The following is a 16,935-nucleotide window of genomic DNA, read 5'->3' on the forward strand; positions in this document are numbered from 1 at the left end:
GGGGGTGTGGTGGGCACTTCATTTCCTCTCATCTTTCATCTCAAAAGATAGGGGTGCAGTGGGGGTGGATTGACTCGATTTTTTGATGCATTGTTTGATGACGGGCAGCTCAAAGTGGAGGATGCCTCTGTGATGTCTCTCCATTGGAGGACTTGAAAAGCATCACCTGGCCCCTGAGCTGAGGGTTGTGGCCGATGGTGGATTTAAAGGTTCCCGCTGAGCTGGATGGTGGCTCCATTCATATCTCATAATCCATTCAGCGTGACCTTTATATTTTTAGATTCAGTTCCACTTCCCCATCATCCTGCCTTGTTAAAACCACTGCAAACATTAAAGTCCTGATCAACCCTGTTCTGTAACAATGCTTCTCATTTATTTATGGGTGTACATCCCATGAGGAAAATAAGAGCCTTCCATCACCAACTGTGCTGTCCGATGATCAAAAGAAGCATGAAGTACAAGGCGAGCTCATCAGATCAACAAACAAATTCTTGCTAGATATCTTTGTGGGTTTCATCATACTGCATCAAGTGACTGCTGGGGAAGAAAACAAAGCCTTGTTTTCATCCCTGTGACATCAGTGTTTAGACAGGGAGCAGGGGAAGACAGAAAGCATATTTGCTGGTCCAAAAGTATGAGTCTGCAATTTCCCAACTGCCCTACAGCTAGACCTCCAATTAACTGTTAAGATTAAATAAAAACATATATAGAATGAAAAGAGCAGGACCGGCAGTGTTAGTCATAAGTTTTAAACTCCTACAATGTTGTACATTTATTTAAACTAGGAGCAAATATAATGGGTATAAATCATCTCAGCAAGCCACATGAAAAAGCAGAGGGGTATAAATTGTTCCACTGCTGTGTGTTAAGACACTGAAACAGTTGCACAGATCGGCCGAACTGCAGCAGCAGGGAAAGAGCAGCGTTCAGCTCTGCTGTTTTCCCTCTGTGACTTGAGACCACTGAGTTTTTCTCCAGCCATAGTAAATTGGGCGCCTGGGGCAGGAGCCTCGGCCAAGCTTGCATTTCAGAGCCGGCTGTGGAGGGCATGAGGGATAGAGATATGGTACTAGAGGGGAAGGGGGGTGGGACAGGGCATAGATGGTGGGGGAGGACTGGAAGCACAGTGGAGGTGACAGAACGCACATGTTTTAACACAAAAGGGACCTGGCTCGTTAGCACACTAACTAGCAAGCTCCATGGCAATCAGCACTCTCCATTCTTCGTGCTCTCTCTATCCACCTCGTCATAAATATGGCTACATCTGCAAGTGTAATCACTCCATTGTGCTCCGATTTTCTGCTCTGCTGGGCAGCAGCATGGCAGCCTGCTTTTCAGCACCCCTCCCGCTCCCCCCAATCCCCTACTTCCCCTCAAGTGCCCTCGCCTGTTCCTGGCTACTCTTTTTGCTGGTGAGGCCGGTGTGTCTCACAGATTACAGAGCTCTGGTTGCTCAGGTAACAAGAGTCACTAATCTGGTTGGGGTTGAATTACACATAATTGCCTCGGCACCGTGATTGATTTCAGCCTTGGAAAGGAAAAGACGATGCCTCCCCTCCCGCACACCCCAAAAAACACCCCCAACCTCCCTCTCTGCCTCTCTCCAGCGCTCACGAGCGGCAGCCAAGACTCTCCATCTAGTAGGAGGCAGGAGGCTTTGAAGAGATCAAAGCCAAGGCCGGGAGCAGTTGCGCGCCCTGGGAATACGGGAGAGAGGCTTTCTGCTCCTCAGCCCTATTTTCTAGCGTCATGTTGGATTGCAGCTGTATTGCATTTCGCCAGTTTTCTTAATGCTCTTGGTTTTGACTTTGACATCAGTGATCCCCCTCGGTTTCTTCAAAAACAAGAAGGGAGAAGTAAGAGAAGAACGTGAACAGAGAGGAAAAGAGGAAAGAAATGGGAGAGATAAGAAAGAAAAGAGAAGAGGGTAAAAAGATCTAGAGACTGTTTTGTTTTTTTTTGTTTTGTTTTGTTTTTTTTATTTTCGCAACTCCATAATTGGCTAGTTCAAAAGAGAGGAGGGGAGGATGTAGCATTTGTTTTCAATTCTGCCGCTAATATGAAAGGAACGACAAACTTTTATGGGTTTCCCAAAAATTAAAGACAGGCTTTTTTCAGTCAAAGAACAGGGTGTTTTTATGACCAAGACCACACAAAATGAACTGATAGCAAAGCCCTCCTCTTTGTCCGCCCACTGAAAACCCAGCAGTGTAGCGAACTTCTCACATACATCCACAAATGCGAGTTCACACACACACACACACACACACACACAGGTCTGCATCTGACACCCGTTTGTGTTAGAAACTGTTAGACAAAAAGAAAGTGGTTTGATGTTTAGCACATGGACACAGAAGGTGGCATAAAGAAAGAGTGCAAGCTATATCCATCTAGTCATTTAATGGCTTGGCTAATAAAGCCTGGTGGCAAGAAGGCACCCTTTGTACTGTAACTATGCAGGCCCTATACCAACCTCCTACACAGGGGACCATTAATATTTCAGCGCTGTCAGATACACATTGCATGTGAGCCTCTTTAGCACTCACACCCACAGCAGAAAGAAATAATGAGCTTCTGAAAAATATGAAACAGCAAAAAAAAAAAAAAAAAAAAAGAAAGGGGGTGGAGGGAGGGCAAGAACACACCCGAGACTGACCAGATTCATACAACAGAGCAGCTATTGATCATAGTTCTATTTCTTAGCTGGACAAAGTGAAGGCTGTTTGAGCTTCTCTGAAGTCCGGACACAGTCGGCAGGATTTGTAGCCATGTTTCACCCCTATGATCCCATTGTTCCCCCTTGCTGCAGTTTACTAGTTGGAGTGCCGCTCGCCTCTTTATAGACCTACAAGCTGTCAGGATGAAGTCAAAAAAAGCTATTCATGTTTTTACTCATTTTATGACTGCATCAGAGAACAGAGAGGTACTGTGATCAGCCTTCAGGGACTACTGCCAAGCTTCAATCTTGGCTTAAAGACTAAACTTTTGAGGCAGGGCCATAGAAATTGTATTTTTAGATAAAAAGCAACAACTGTAGAACAAGTTTACAAGACTGACTGAAAAAGATCTAATTTTGAGCATATTTTGTACAAGCCTGAAGCTCAGTTCCTGAACTCAACTATCCCTTTCAACTTTGTGTTGTCTTATCATCACCAAGAGTTGCACAACAAATTTGACTAAAAAAAAAAAAAAAAAAAAGAAAGAAAAAAAGAAGAAAACTGCACACATCGCCTTAGAGTCTCCATTTCTCATCCACCCTTACGGGAAGTCCACACCCATGAAATTCAAAGAAAACTGGGCATTGGGGGACAGCCTTGGCAAGGCCCTCCACTGACCCCTGGAGATCAGCAGCAGACTGCTGGTGAAGAGTGAAGCTCTCTGAGCAGGTGCTGAGGCCCTGTCCATGGCAGTCTGGCTGGCTGGCTCCAGGCTGCACTGCTTGATTGGTTAAGCTTCAATCCAATTCAGTGGGAGGATTGAGAATGAAAAAAAGTATCATCATCTATGAGGGTTCTGCACTGAGCAGTCACACGTGGCTAAAATAAACATCAACAGGGAGTGTCATGTGCATCTCTGCATGTGATGCTCACGAGCAATTTCTTTTCTTCAGACATGTAAAAGCTCACATTTTGAGAGCTGTGAGTGCTTGACGTTTGTCATCATTCATTTCATGGCAAATATGGAAAAACTAAACGAAAAAAAGGGCAAAAATTTCTTATTTTGACTGCATGTTCTGTTTTCATGTGGTAACATTTCCTGTAGTAGAAACAACTATGAAAAATGAATGGTATTAACAAAGAATTTAAACAAACTGAAATACAACTACCTTTTTACATTCTTACAAATCAGCACGCATGCCTTACCATCGCCAAGAAAAATAAATCGCCCAGAGTGCAGTCGTGATTGTCCACTAGCACAGAGAGATATGTGCTGTTGTTTAAGATGAGAACTAAAGGGAAGACAATCACTCCGCCAAGCTCCATTTAACAAGATGAAAACACTGATAAGGTGATTGCAACCACATGGTATCATTAGCACTGCGCATATGGAGTAAATGTGTTAACCAGCATTGCCATACAATGGAGAACGAGAAGAAACCTTGGGATTAATGCCGCTGTTTCTAAAAGTCCATGATACACCAGCACTACAAAAAGCCTGAGACACCAAGTGTTTCTACTGTGTGGGGTCCCTGGTCGAGTCTTTACTGTGCACACACATATTTCATTGTGTGAGATCTGCACAACAGATGACACTGATCCGAGTACAACTCTGATATGCATGCTGAAAAGTTTGAGTTACTGAAGATGGCATAAAAATGGACCAATTAAGCTTTTGTCTGACAGTGGTTATATTTTCTAAATTTATTTTGAAGCGTTGTGCTAAAGCTTAAAAAATAAGATGAGCTGACGATCAGAGGAAGTATTGCTGCTTAAAGCCAAAATGAAACATTCAGCTCTGATAAACATCCCACAGAATGTTCAACCTGTAGTGAAACTTTAAAAAAAAAAAAAAAACTACTGAAAGGGGCCAAAAGCTACCATCTAGAGCATTATGTTTGGGCATGGAGAGGCTGCTGGTTGATACACTGTTCTCTTTAACAGGGATCTTCCACGGTAGCACTGGGGGCATGGGCTCAGGACACACATGGCACTGAGAGACACCAGAGCGGTCCAACCAAATCCCGTTAGGTAAGCCTGGGTTAGTGATTCCACGCTGCGAGACAGTGGCTAGCAGATCCGTCACGTTCTCACTACATCAAAGGAAAGCGCAGAACTGCACCCACTCTTTCTCACCATGAGGATCTGCAATTGAGGGTTCAAAGGGGGAAAAGAAAAAAAGTGCAATGCAACCAAGAGACAGCTCTCTAAACCACTCCCTACCACCAACCCCAGCAAAAAGAAAATCATCGATCCTATGAGATTGTCTTTTTCTTTTTTAAGATGTTGCCCAAGACTCACAAGACTGTTCTTACACAGCAGGAGATCACTCCTTGCAGTCAGGTGAAACCCTTGTGCTGCATCTCTGCACTGTCAACATATCATCTGAAGTAAGAACTTGCAGTAGTGTTTCTTATCTTGTCAGCCATGCATTTAGGAGTTTACTAAAAGGATATGGTAGGATGTCATGGTCTCTGTGCTTCTGGGGACTTGTTTTAAACCTATAGTGGAGCATGCAAAACAGGAGTTTTTATCTGGTTTCAACTCATGTGGAGGTGTTTTGTGTGACCACAGCAGCATGCTCTGAGAATGGATTTTGGGTCATTTAAAAATATGTGCTGACCCTCACATGTGTGGTAATCTTTTTTTTTTTTTTTTTTTTTTTTTTTTTTTTAGAAGCCATCACTTCCAAATCCAGGCCTGGTCTTTGAGAGACTAAAGAAGCGGCAATGTAGTGATGACATAAAACAAGTCAAAGCAGCAAAATGCTCCTCTTCCACACATCAAATGTGGAGTGATGACAAAGAGTTGATTTAACCTTCCACACATTTAGGGACATTAGAATTATTTTAAATCAATATTTTAAATAGTGTTCATTCTTAGGGTGGCTTTTACTAGTTTTTGTAAGCTTTTTCAGTTTGCACACCAAAAGGTCAGCAGTCCAACGTTATCAGATGCATCTGGAAATGCTTGATGCTGTTATCAGAAAAACATACAACATATTACAAAAAAAAAGAAGAATAAAAGAGATTCTCTCTTATGAGAAACAAGATCATAGCTGGTATTTTCAAGTCACTTAGAATTTTAACAGCCAAATCAACAAAAATTGGAGTAATCCAATACAAATGTAAAAATCATATATTCCCCAAGGGTATTTTTAAGATGTCTACATCTTCAAAACAGAGATTCATACAAGCAAAACCTGTATTTGTTGGTGACAGGGCAGAAATAAATATGTATAGGTAATCCTCACAGCCAAACATAAGCCAAATGTTGTGACTAAGAAAGCTGATTTCCCACATCCAATTTCTCAAAACAACCTGTTTTTCTGTGTGCCAAGTTCCAGGTTTTAACCATCACTTACAGTAAACACATTGCCCTTTTGCTCTTTCACAGAAGACTTCATATCACATGACGATGAACTCCAACATCATTACAATTTTGCCAAGAATAACTGCCACATGTTTAAAACACAGCGCATTCATAAACACACAACTGACTCTCTCAGGGGACAAAACTTTTTTTGTATGTTTTTTTTTTTTAAATCAACATCTATAAAGCAGCTGGCTTCTCAGGCACCTTTACACTAAACTCTGAGCTCTTGTAGCAGAGTCATCTTATTAAGCTAGAAGTCCTAAAATGTGCTGACAATCAGCAACTCCCAACAGCTCCATCATGAGTGGACGGCATGTGCAGGAATGTCATGGTCAATGGAAATCAATCAAAACTGCTGGGATTGGGGGCAGTGATGGGGCTGGGGATGGAAGAGAATGAAAGAGAGAATGTGCCTTTGATCTCGGTGAAAACCGATCCCAGGCCTGCAGATACTGTGGCTGCGGTGGCCAGCAGCAGAGGCAGCGAGCTGACATCAGTGAGAAAGCAAGAGGACTCATGTTCCGTGATCCTTCAACCAAGCCTTGGCTCTTGTTATTGGATAAGTGAGAGAAACGTATATAAAATGACTACCGTTTTATTGAAGACAGGGTGAGGGGGAACTGAAGGGGGGAAAAAAAAAAAAAAAGCAACCACAGTAAATGAAATGAAAGCAGGGCTTTAGAAGTTTTGGCAGCAAGTGTGCCGCCTAACTGCCTGGCCTAATACATCTGCACTGAGGGGTAATTTCCTCTCAAACTGTCAGCTGGTCTCCATATAGACCTTTGAGTTTTCCAGCACCGTGAAATAACTGCTAACATTAACCAGAAAACAAGCCATAAACAGACAAATTGGAAAGCATCATATCCCACATTTCAGAAGTCATTCTATTTGTAAACAAAACAGGGCAAAGCATGAGGTAATCTGGATCTCGTTTCTCCACGATCCACATACTTTCACTTCTGCAAGTTTGGCAGAGGAGAAGCTTTGCAATTTTAACATCATTTCATGATAGAGTTGCGTTTGAAGAAAGAGCCTTTACACGCAGCATGTGTCATCTACCCCTGACAATCACATCCACCGCCCAAAACTACATCTTACGATAACACAGAACTCACACTCCACAAGTTTACCCTGCTGAAACCAACTCACATCTACTGCAAAAGAAAAGGCAAAAAGCAAGGCTGCTGGGTTCTTCCGCATCATGTGGCAGCGATTCCTGTGTGGAGACACCAAACCATGGAGAGACTGAACCTGTTTGTCTTCTCAAGTGTGATACAGAGACATGGACAAAACAGGATTAGAGTGGACAGCTGCTGGTGTGCTCTGCATTTTATGTCTGCCTTGAGAGGAGAAATTTGCAAATGGGACAGACACAGGAAGCCGCCAGCGAGAGGCCTGCAGCTGGCCTGAAATTAATACCGTTACAGGGACGATGTCTGAAACACACACCTTCCCTGAACGGCACTGGAAACTCTTCTACAGGGTAGCCGCAGAGATGTGATGCTGCCTTCAGGCCTCCTCGGTCATGCTGAGCTAATTAGAGGGTTTACGTGGGTCATGCAGACAGGCATCACTTTAGATTTTAACAGGGTGGGAAAACTGTATATCTTATGTTAATCTTGTGGAAAGTGGGGGAGTTATATAGTGTTGTCAAAAGGACAGGTGTAAGCAATGGTGGTAGCAGTGTAAATACTACATAACAGTAACACAAATATTTAACATTAAACACCGGAAAGGAGCTTTTTTATTCCAACTCTCCATTTTAAATGATTTTTTATGGGAAATATTTAAGCATATTGCAGTCATTAGGTGTGGTAGGGGGCTTTCTGTACATGCATTTTGACCACAGACCTCAGGAATTATTATGACATTTATCCATACTTTATAACATGGCTCCATCTTACATCTCTGATCTCCTTCATCCACACACCCCTTCCCGCACACTGCGTTCCTCCCATACCCATCAGCTTTCCGTTCCCCCGGCACGTCTGGCAACAATGGGGAGCAGGGCGTTTAGTCGCTCGGCTCCTCATCTCTGGAATTCCCTCCCTCCTGATCTCCGTACAGTGGACTCCTTCCTTCTCTTCAAATCCAGACTCAAAACTCATCTGTTCAGACAGTCTTATCCCCCCTAAGTCCATATACATCTTTCCACAGTGTTTCCTTCCCCTATCACTTATTCTGTTTTGTGCTTTTAATGTTTTGCTTACTTTTAGTGTCTTATGTTTGTACAGTGTCCTTGGGTGCTTTGATAAGGCGCTTTTTTAAAATAAAATGTATTATTATTATTATTATTATTATATCAGCATTAAAAAAAAAAAAAAAAAAAAAAAAAACAAAGCTACAAATAAAGAATTCAATTTCATTAATCAAGTTAGTTTTTGGGAAAAAAAAAAAAACTCATTTATCCACATTTTCAACGCCCAGAGGGAGAATTCAATTAGCAATCACTATAAATAGTCAGAGTTTCATCACAGAAACTCAATAAACATCACACTTGGTATCATTATGTGAAATTTGACGAAAAAAAACCCCAAAAAACATCAAAATAACAAATTACAACAGGTTTTTATTTATTTTCTCTATAAAACAGTGGCAGTTTGACTGAAAGAGATTATAAAAAGAATATTTTAGTTTTAACTTTATCTGTATGTATGAAAATCTTTAATAGTAATATTTATTTACATAGACAAAATATTTTTTAAATATTTAATTCTATCTCACAGCCGACCCGGCAATGATGCTTTCAGAATATGTGGGTGTGCAGATCAACAAGTTGCCTTTCTCTCTTGTATTTTATTAGCAGAAAATTTGGCTTAATTTACAGATTTACACAAAAAAACAAAACAAACAAAAATATATATATATATGTGTGTGTGACATTAAAATAAAGAAATAATAACGTTACAATGGTTTATTTTGATTTTGATGGATCAAAGTTATCCTTCATGTGTAAATTTGCTATATACTTTAAGTGAAAAACAAACAGCTACTTTCTGCATCACTTTTCTTTTACACCACCTCTAGAATAATTTTCCATGATTTCATATTCAACTACCAACAGACATAAATTCGATATCCTTTATCAGGATATCAGTTTATATAATTTTAGCTTTGTCAATACACTGAATCTTAAAACAATAAATAAATAAATAAAATAAGATTCGCTACTCACCGTTCTGGCCATGGGCGGCGAGAGGGAGCCATTGTTCATGTATGAGTCAGTGTTCATGTTGCTCATCATGATGTAACCTGGGTACCCCGTATACGGGTGGCCTTTACTGTACATGTCTGGATGTTTTCCTGATTTAAAAAAAAAAAAAAAAGACATTAAAACTGTTGCTATGCAATTAAAGATTTAAACATGAGCATAACTTTAAATAATTATAAACTTCAACTGTGTTTTGCCGAACAAAGCAAGAAACAAAAAAGCTGATGTGAAAGTTAGACAGCGATATTATTACCAAGGCTATCGCTTTAACCTGTGCCCCGTTTTGCCTCGGCCTTTTGTTTGTGCCCTTTCTTCCTGTCTTTCGGAGGAGGGTTGTATTATACAGAGGAACAATGGAGCCCCTCTGTGCCAATTAGCACCAATTAGAAGAACATACAGACTGTGTCAAAATAGGAGACACCCCAACTGCTCCTCAATGCCTTTGACCTGAGACGGGGAGCTTTATACAAGAGGCCTCAATACCGCGCCACTCGCCACTCAGCTGTGCAGTAGGTGGGGGAGGGGGGTTGTTGAAAGGGTTTCTGGTATATAGCCCGATGGCAACATGAATCTTGTTGTGAAGAAAGCCAGTGTTTGGTTTGAGGGGGACTTATTGAGGAGTGAAAGGGGAACAAAGAGGAGACACACTCCTCTTCACAAGCCGTAATAATGACCTGCAGCAGCGGGGTCAGACTACAATAGCCAGGGAGCAATGAGTCTCAAGGGGTAGCAACATGTTGCATGTGACAGCACAACTGAAGAGCGGATGTATGGAAGGACATTTATTAGAAACAGCCAGATATAAATGTGATTGGAAGGACTAAAGGACTACGCCATAACAATCATTCAGTTGAATACATGCGAAATAGGGGCACATTTATCCTTGAATTCTTTGTTTTCCATTTCTGCAGGCACCCTCATCTGTGAAGTGAGTAACAGGTAGCTGTGTTTATGAAAGCATAGCAAGTCCTGACTAGACTTGGATCAGTATAATCAGGAGCTCTCTTAAGGGGAAAAAATGTCCAAGATCATCATTTATGTTTGGGTAAAATGAAGTGGCTCTTTATCCTTCTGTCCCACTCATCTATTCTAAAAATCTGTTCTTTTAAAAACATAATGGTGTAAGCTCTGGCTTAAGGTTGTGTCACTTACCATCTTCTGTATGGTCTCTGTGTTTTTCATGATATGAATCTTGTGGTATTTGGGACTGTCTAGCTGCCTGTAAAATAAAAAAAAAGCATAGGATTAAAGAGCATCAGATACGAAAGCCCATAAACGCAGTTAAATACAGAGATATACTGATACGGTCAGACACCCACAAACACTGCTGGATGACCGCCGTCCCTTTGCTTGACACCAAAGCCGAACAGACTTGTGCACACACACGCCACTAACTGTAGAGAGGAGATGGGGCAGCCTGCATCAAAGCTTTAGAAGAACCACTTAATTAAGCTTCATGTCCTCAAGGAGCTTACAAATTAACTTGTTTTCAGTTCCATAGGTCCACTCTCATTTTCATCTCTTAAGTTTAAGACTCCTTCCACATTCAGATAAACAGAATATATTTGTGTTATAAATGCAAGATTTGTGTGCAAACAGAAGCTAAATCATCCAATAAAAAGAGAAAATGATGCAGACAGCTTTTGCTCTGAACTTGGAGCATCTATCTATTTCCATTTCTGAAATCATAATTAGGAGGACGACCACCCCCCTCTTTTTTTTTTTTTTTTTTTTTTTGAGTGCAAACCCCTCAGGATGGCTTCAAGCTGAGTGAAGAAACTTCGCTGGATTCCTAATTAACATTAAACCTCCGTGTGATACTTCTGCAGGTCATTCAGTGATGCATGTGTACAAATTTTCATTTAACAATGAAGTCAATGACAAAACAGCCAACTAACTTGTGTGAGTGGAAGCTGCAACCTGATGTTCCAGTGTGGGTGAAAAGATGCAGATAAAGAAAAAAAAATCACAACACTGTTTCCAGCTAGATTTTTTTTTTAAATCATCTACCACCTTGTGTGTACAGAAAAAAAACTAATTGTTTTAAACAGAATAAAAAGCTTGAATGTTAAAAAAAGAGCTAAAACAGAAATAAATCATGATGCTGCAACTTAGATTTTATAAGATCTACATGCATTTTTGGAGATTAACGCATTTAAAGATTTTTCTCATGATGCTCCTATCTTTTTTTTTTTTTTTTTTTTTTTAAATCAGGAAACCAAAATGCTGTGATTTCTCAGTGACAAAATATGCAAACATATTGAGCCATAATTAGGATGTCACTTTATGGATATAATGTAAAGAATCAGCAACGTGGCAACAAAATAATTAGATACTACCTTTAAAAGTACATTAATAATATTGTTTGCCTGCTGGTTTCAAACCACATATGCTAAATGAATTCATCTGCTGAGCTTACAGCTGCAGACAGTTATTGCGTACCATCATCCTTGTAGGCTGTTCACAAGGCCCCAGTACTGACTTCTAAAAATACCTGACTTTTGGGGGGGTTTTAATGGAAATTTCACGTTGAATACAAGTAATCTTTAAAAGCAAAATATTGTCAATAGGACATTAAAGCTTGTAATAATTGGATTTGGTCCATTTAAAAGCATGTTTAAAGTTTCTGGTCTTAATGTACTGTCACACATAGAGGCAAATGTGGTTTTAAAGCATATCGCCTCAGCTTAAAGATGATTTAATCCACAAAAACGTCCAAGCATGCATAATGACACCAAGCAAAAGTCCTTAAAGATAAGACAACGTTTAGGGCCTGTTTGCTTTTCAGTGCACCAGGTTATCTCGTTTTAAAACTAAATCAACCCAGATTGCTTAAAAAAATTAAAACAGTTAGAACCCAAACCAGGCGATTATTAGAGTGAAAGATAAAACTTTGTAGACTGCTGCAGGTGGAGTTCCCACCCACATCAATCACCACATCAGTGCACAAATTACTCACTTCGTGGTTGTTGCTGTTTGGGCTACTCTCCGACTCATTGACCAGAGATGACTTGATGTCTGCTAAGTCTCCCTCTTCTTCTGAGTGGCTCAGCTCGGCGAAGATCTGCTCCTTCTGCGGGTCTCCTTCGTCTTTGAACGGGATCATTTCATCTGTGGCGCAGAGCTCTGGGTCTCCACCGCCGCCCGATAACTGTGGCATTTTTTAATGATTCGGGCGTTCGTTTCACCGCTATAACTGAAGACAACACACGCGCCACCACTGTCCGAAACTACGGGAAGGTTAACTCCCACTTGAAATCCCCCCCTCCCTCCCCACCGAAACCGAATGGGGAAAACGTGCCCTTCTTCGCCACCGAAGCCTCGGCCGTGAGTCACTCGGTGAGGAAGCGGCGTGCAAACACGCTGCCGGTCTGTTTTCACAGTGAAGCAACAGGAGGAGAGTGGCTGCTGTCAGCGTCCTTCTTCAGCGTTACTCTTCAACTAAAAAAAAAGAAAAGACATAAAAAAATAATCTCAGAACCACAAAAAACGGAGATGTACGGGGTCAAAATGAGAGTCCGGTGCACGCCGTACTGTCATGAGGAAAAAATAAAAAGGGAGACGAACCACGAGTTAAAATCTCATCACCAGTCTGTTTAGGTCAACTCAAAATTCCGTGGTCCTATAAAAATGCCCCAACGTGGAAAAAGTGCATTTATAAAAGTCAGAAAAATATTTCCTCGGTGGTCCAGTTAAGAACACACGCGTCCTTCAAAGTGGAAGAAGAAAAAGTAAGCTTATAAAACCAAAACACCGTCTGGGGGTGAAAAGGTAACTGATGGATAACTGAAGGAATACGCAGTTTTAACACTAAACAAGCGACACAATAAGCCACCGTGATGCTTAAAAATACATCCTCAAAGCCGGTCGGATGAGGAGAGATAAAAGCAAAAGTCATAAAACAATCAAAAAAATGAAGATAGAGTGGAAAACGCTGAGGACCGACTTCCCACTGCTCTTGCTGCGCTTCCACAGTGTAATGTAACCAGTGTGTGTATGTGTGTGTTGGTAATGTAGCCGTGCTCCCTCCTCCTTCTACTTCCCCTCCTTTCCTCCCTCTTCAGTCACTGGGAGGAAGGAGAGATGAAAGGGAAGCCGGGGCTCTGATTGACACCGCACCGATTGACACTCCTCCTGAGAGGGAGATCTGTACACGGCTCACAACAAATGGGCAGACAGGCAGGGAAGAAGGAGAAGCAGTGAGGCTGACACATTCGGTGAGATGGCTTAAAACAATTAAGAGAAATAAAAATGATAAAAGACATAAAGAAAAATTAGGACGTGCGTTGGTTTATGTGAGACTAAATAAGTGGAATTCAATGTAAATGCAAGAAATGGTAATAACTAGAAGCTGTGAAGCCACTTTAAAAGAATGAAAATAGAGATTATTACATTAAAAATCAGGTGTACACCTATATGTTTGACTAGAGATAAAGCGTAGCTTACATATTAAAAGGAACCTACTGATTTATTATTTGTTTGTGTTAATTATTAGTCATTTTTCATAAGAACTGCTTATTTTTGTTGACTTTTTTTTTTATCTCAAATTGATATATATATTATCACTACCAAGGATACACGAAACTGATAATAGCCTTTGCATTATTCATCCATAAATTTTGGATTTAACGAAATACCTTTAAAAATGGCGAAATGATAATAGAATGGTATTAAATAAATTCTTATATACAAGCTTATATTTTTATGTATTAACTGCAGCTAAACACACAAACCTAAAAAAGTAGGCTGTAAAGATGATTAAAATTAACATTTATTGGTCCTCCAATTTATTTTCGTTTTTTTTTTTTTTTTTTGTTTTTTAAAGATTAAAAATAGAAATCAAATGTGCCCAAAGTAGGACACAACTACATTTGGGTTCCAAAAAAAAAAAACTTTTCTGTAGGAATATTTTATAATGCAGGACAAAGAGAAAGAAAACACAGGCGTGGAAGTGGCGTGCTTTCTGTGTCTGTCTGAGCACTGAGAGATTGCGTGAGAATCGAAGTTGGAATAGGGAGGCAGATCTTTATAAAGCGCGGAGGTGGGGTTAGCGGGGCGGAGTCGCGGCTCCCTTTGATCTTGCGGCGGCTGGCTCTTTCATCCCCAACTTCCCCCCTCCCTTCACCCGGTTCCCCCTCACCACCGCCACCTCCCTCCCTTCCTCCAACTTCCACCCTCCTCCCTCTCTCCTGCCTTTGTATGACTAAATTTGGTCCGAGTGTGGAGCAGAGCCAACATTTCCACGTGTGCGTTCATCCCAGCTGAGAGAGAGTGAGAGAGGGTGAGAAAAGGGGTTCTCTTCCGGGTAAGGAGACTGCAAGGAAAAAAAAAAAAAAGAGAGAGACAGAGAGAGAGAAAGAGAGAGAGAGGGAGAGAGAGAGAAAAGATCAAAGGCTTTTGGGTTTTGGAAGCCGAGTGTGGATTCAAAAGCGCCGAGACTGGCTGCATTCCAGAATATAGCGGAAAGCGCGTGCTGCTCCACGCGCCCACTCACACATAGGCGTACGAGTCACAAATGCTCACGCACGCGAGAAAAACACACGCGCATAAATACAGCACTGAAAGAGAGAGAGCTAATTAGATAGATTTCACACAGGCAGACAAGAACAACCAAACCTTTCATTTAAAAACCTTTCAACATTATATTTCGTGTTTCCAGCCAAAAACTGCGATGAAAGGTAAAAAAAAAACTCTTGCTGTTTTCCTTCCCACCCTGTAGAAAGTGTCGGTTCTACTTCATTACAGTACGTATTTAATTTAATTATCCGGCACTTTTTTTCTGGCACAGTCTGAAATGATGCTACTACCTACATTCACCGCCACCCTTAAACCACGCTAACAGGAGCAACCTCATTTCCTTTACATATTTTTTTTTCTCCTGATGTTATGAAGCATTCACTTTGGATTTGTTTTTGTTTGTTTGTTGTTGCTTTTTAATAATAAATCTGGAAGAGAGTGGGAAATCTGAAGGCAGAAGATTTTGTGCTACACAGGCCTATAAGATACTAAAAAGAGACGCTACAGGCCTGCAGGCCCTGAGGTAAGAGAAGAGATCTGAAGACATGGATTATACAAATGGCAGACTTAAATTTTTCTTTTTAAATTTATTGGCATTCAAATATATGATTGCATGGATACCAACCAGAATTACTGTAACCTACAGAAGTTAATTAAAGATCTTAAGAAAAATGTTAACATACTATTAACAAATGAATAAGCTTTAGAAAATTCTTAGAAATAGAGACTGTCACTGTAAAACATGAATACCATTTTTATGTGTCAGTGCAAAACAAGAACACGAACAAAAAATAATGAAACATAGTTCCAACAAAAATAAATTGAATAATCCAGAAAACCCTAAAAGATATCGACTGAATAACAGATTCAAGGAGAAAGAGATCATGAAGACGTAAAACAGAACATTAACTTTTTCTAATGTTTCTCTATAGATACAGATGTTACGTAGGCTGATTCATTTGGGCAACATACAATGTCAGGAACCCTTTAAAAAAGACACTTGTGAATTGAAACTGTTGTCCTGCATGGATTTTCAGTGTTCTCCATCATCTTAATGTGTTGTCATATTCTGCTTTTATGACAGGAACTGCAAAAGCCAAAAGTGATAGAAATTAATCAAATTTGATGCCCTTTGCTGCATAAGAGACCACTACAGAGTCCATCTTTCTGATTAGAAGGCCTGAGAGAGGAGATCATTTATTCTGTAGGACCCTATTCTGACATACACATTTCACCAGCCTTTATAGATTTTCTTTTCCATTTATTGAATGAATTCTGTTTACAGCCGAACAATAAGCCCGTCAGTAAAAATTCATCATAGATAAAGATAATATGTTTGTTCGCAATGTAATAGTTCTAGTTTAGTGACTTGATGACAAGGCAGCAAACGACAGCCTCTCTAATAAAGCTGCTGTCAGAACCGCCTAACACACTTTCACTTGACATCAAACTACATTTTATTCTCCAGCAAGGCCCTGTGCATCGCAGCTCTGATTGTTAGAATAACCAGGAAAGTTGAAGTAGGGAGAAAAGAGAGAAAAAGGGAGGAGGAAAAAAAAAAAAATCAGAGCTACATTAGCATTTCTCTCCTAATGAGTTCATAAGAGTGACCCCTCTGGATCTCACATGAAAAGGAAAATTTCCTGCTGTGCAGTGACCTGAATTCAGTTGTCTCTCACTTTAGATACTCCATTTTGCATGTTATATAAAAGAAGAAATATATCTATATACACAGCATAATTCATCACCAGTGGATTTTGATGCTTTATCTCCCTCCTTTAAGACCACTAACTGATCTCAAGGATTAAATAAGTATATTAATGGACAGTACAAGTGTTTACGAACATAATAATGCATATTTTGTTTTATAAGATGCTTTTTCTCTTCTTATGAGTTTGAAAGAGGATGGGAGATTATCATACAGAGTGAATTGTGTCAAACAAAATGCTCTTTGTTAAACAACATTCAGTCAAGGTCCTCTTTAGATCTATTATTGTCTCATCTTTTATCTTTTCTATTTTAATTGCAATGCATAATACTTCAAACAGAAATTAGCCTAATTATCTCCCATTTGCTTATTGTGCTGTGCATGTGTTCCTCTGTATTTGCTAGTGTGATATAAGCCTGTTTAGTGGGATGGTTTGTCAACATCAGCTACTAAAAATACTGCTTTCT

The 16,935-nt window shown here is 40.3% G+C and overlaps 1 protein-coding gene across 7 annotated transcripts in view; it reads right to left on the minus strand.

The window, feature by feature from the left end:
• lef1 (lymphoid enhancer-binding factor 1) overlaps positions 1-13,281 on the minus strand; it is a 43,786-nt gene extending 30,505 nt beyond the window's left edge. For 3 of the 7 annotated variants that reach the window (XM_041982463.1, XM_041982462.1, XM_041982460.1), the window contains exons 1-3: positions 12,203-13,275; positions 10,396-10,462; positions 9,208-9,335 (exon numbers count right to left, since the gene is read on the minus strand). In XM_041982463.1, coding sequence (XP_041838397.1) covers positions 9,208-9,335; positions 10,396-10,462; positions 12,203-12,403 — 396 coding nt within the window. In that variant the 5' untranslated portion in view covers positions 12,404-13,275. Of the gene's footprint in view, positions 1-9,207; positions 9,336-10,395; positions 10,463-12,202 lie in introns of all 7 variants that reach the window. The other 4 variants (XM_041982466.1, XM_041982465.1, XM_041982464.1 and 1 more) reach the window with 3 other exon arrangements.
• Positions 13,282-16,935: the final 3,654 nt, after the last annotated feature.

Source organism: Melanotaenia boesemani, chromosome 4 (assembly GCF_017639745.1).
Source record: "Melanotaenia boesemani isolate fMelBoe1 chromosome 4, fMelBoe1.pri, whole genome shotgun sequence".
NCBI classification, from domain to species: Eukaryota; Metazoa; Chordata; class Actinopteri; order Atheriniformes; family Melanotaeniidae; genus Melanotaenia; species Melanotaenia boesemani.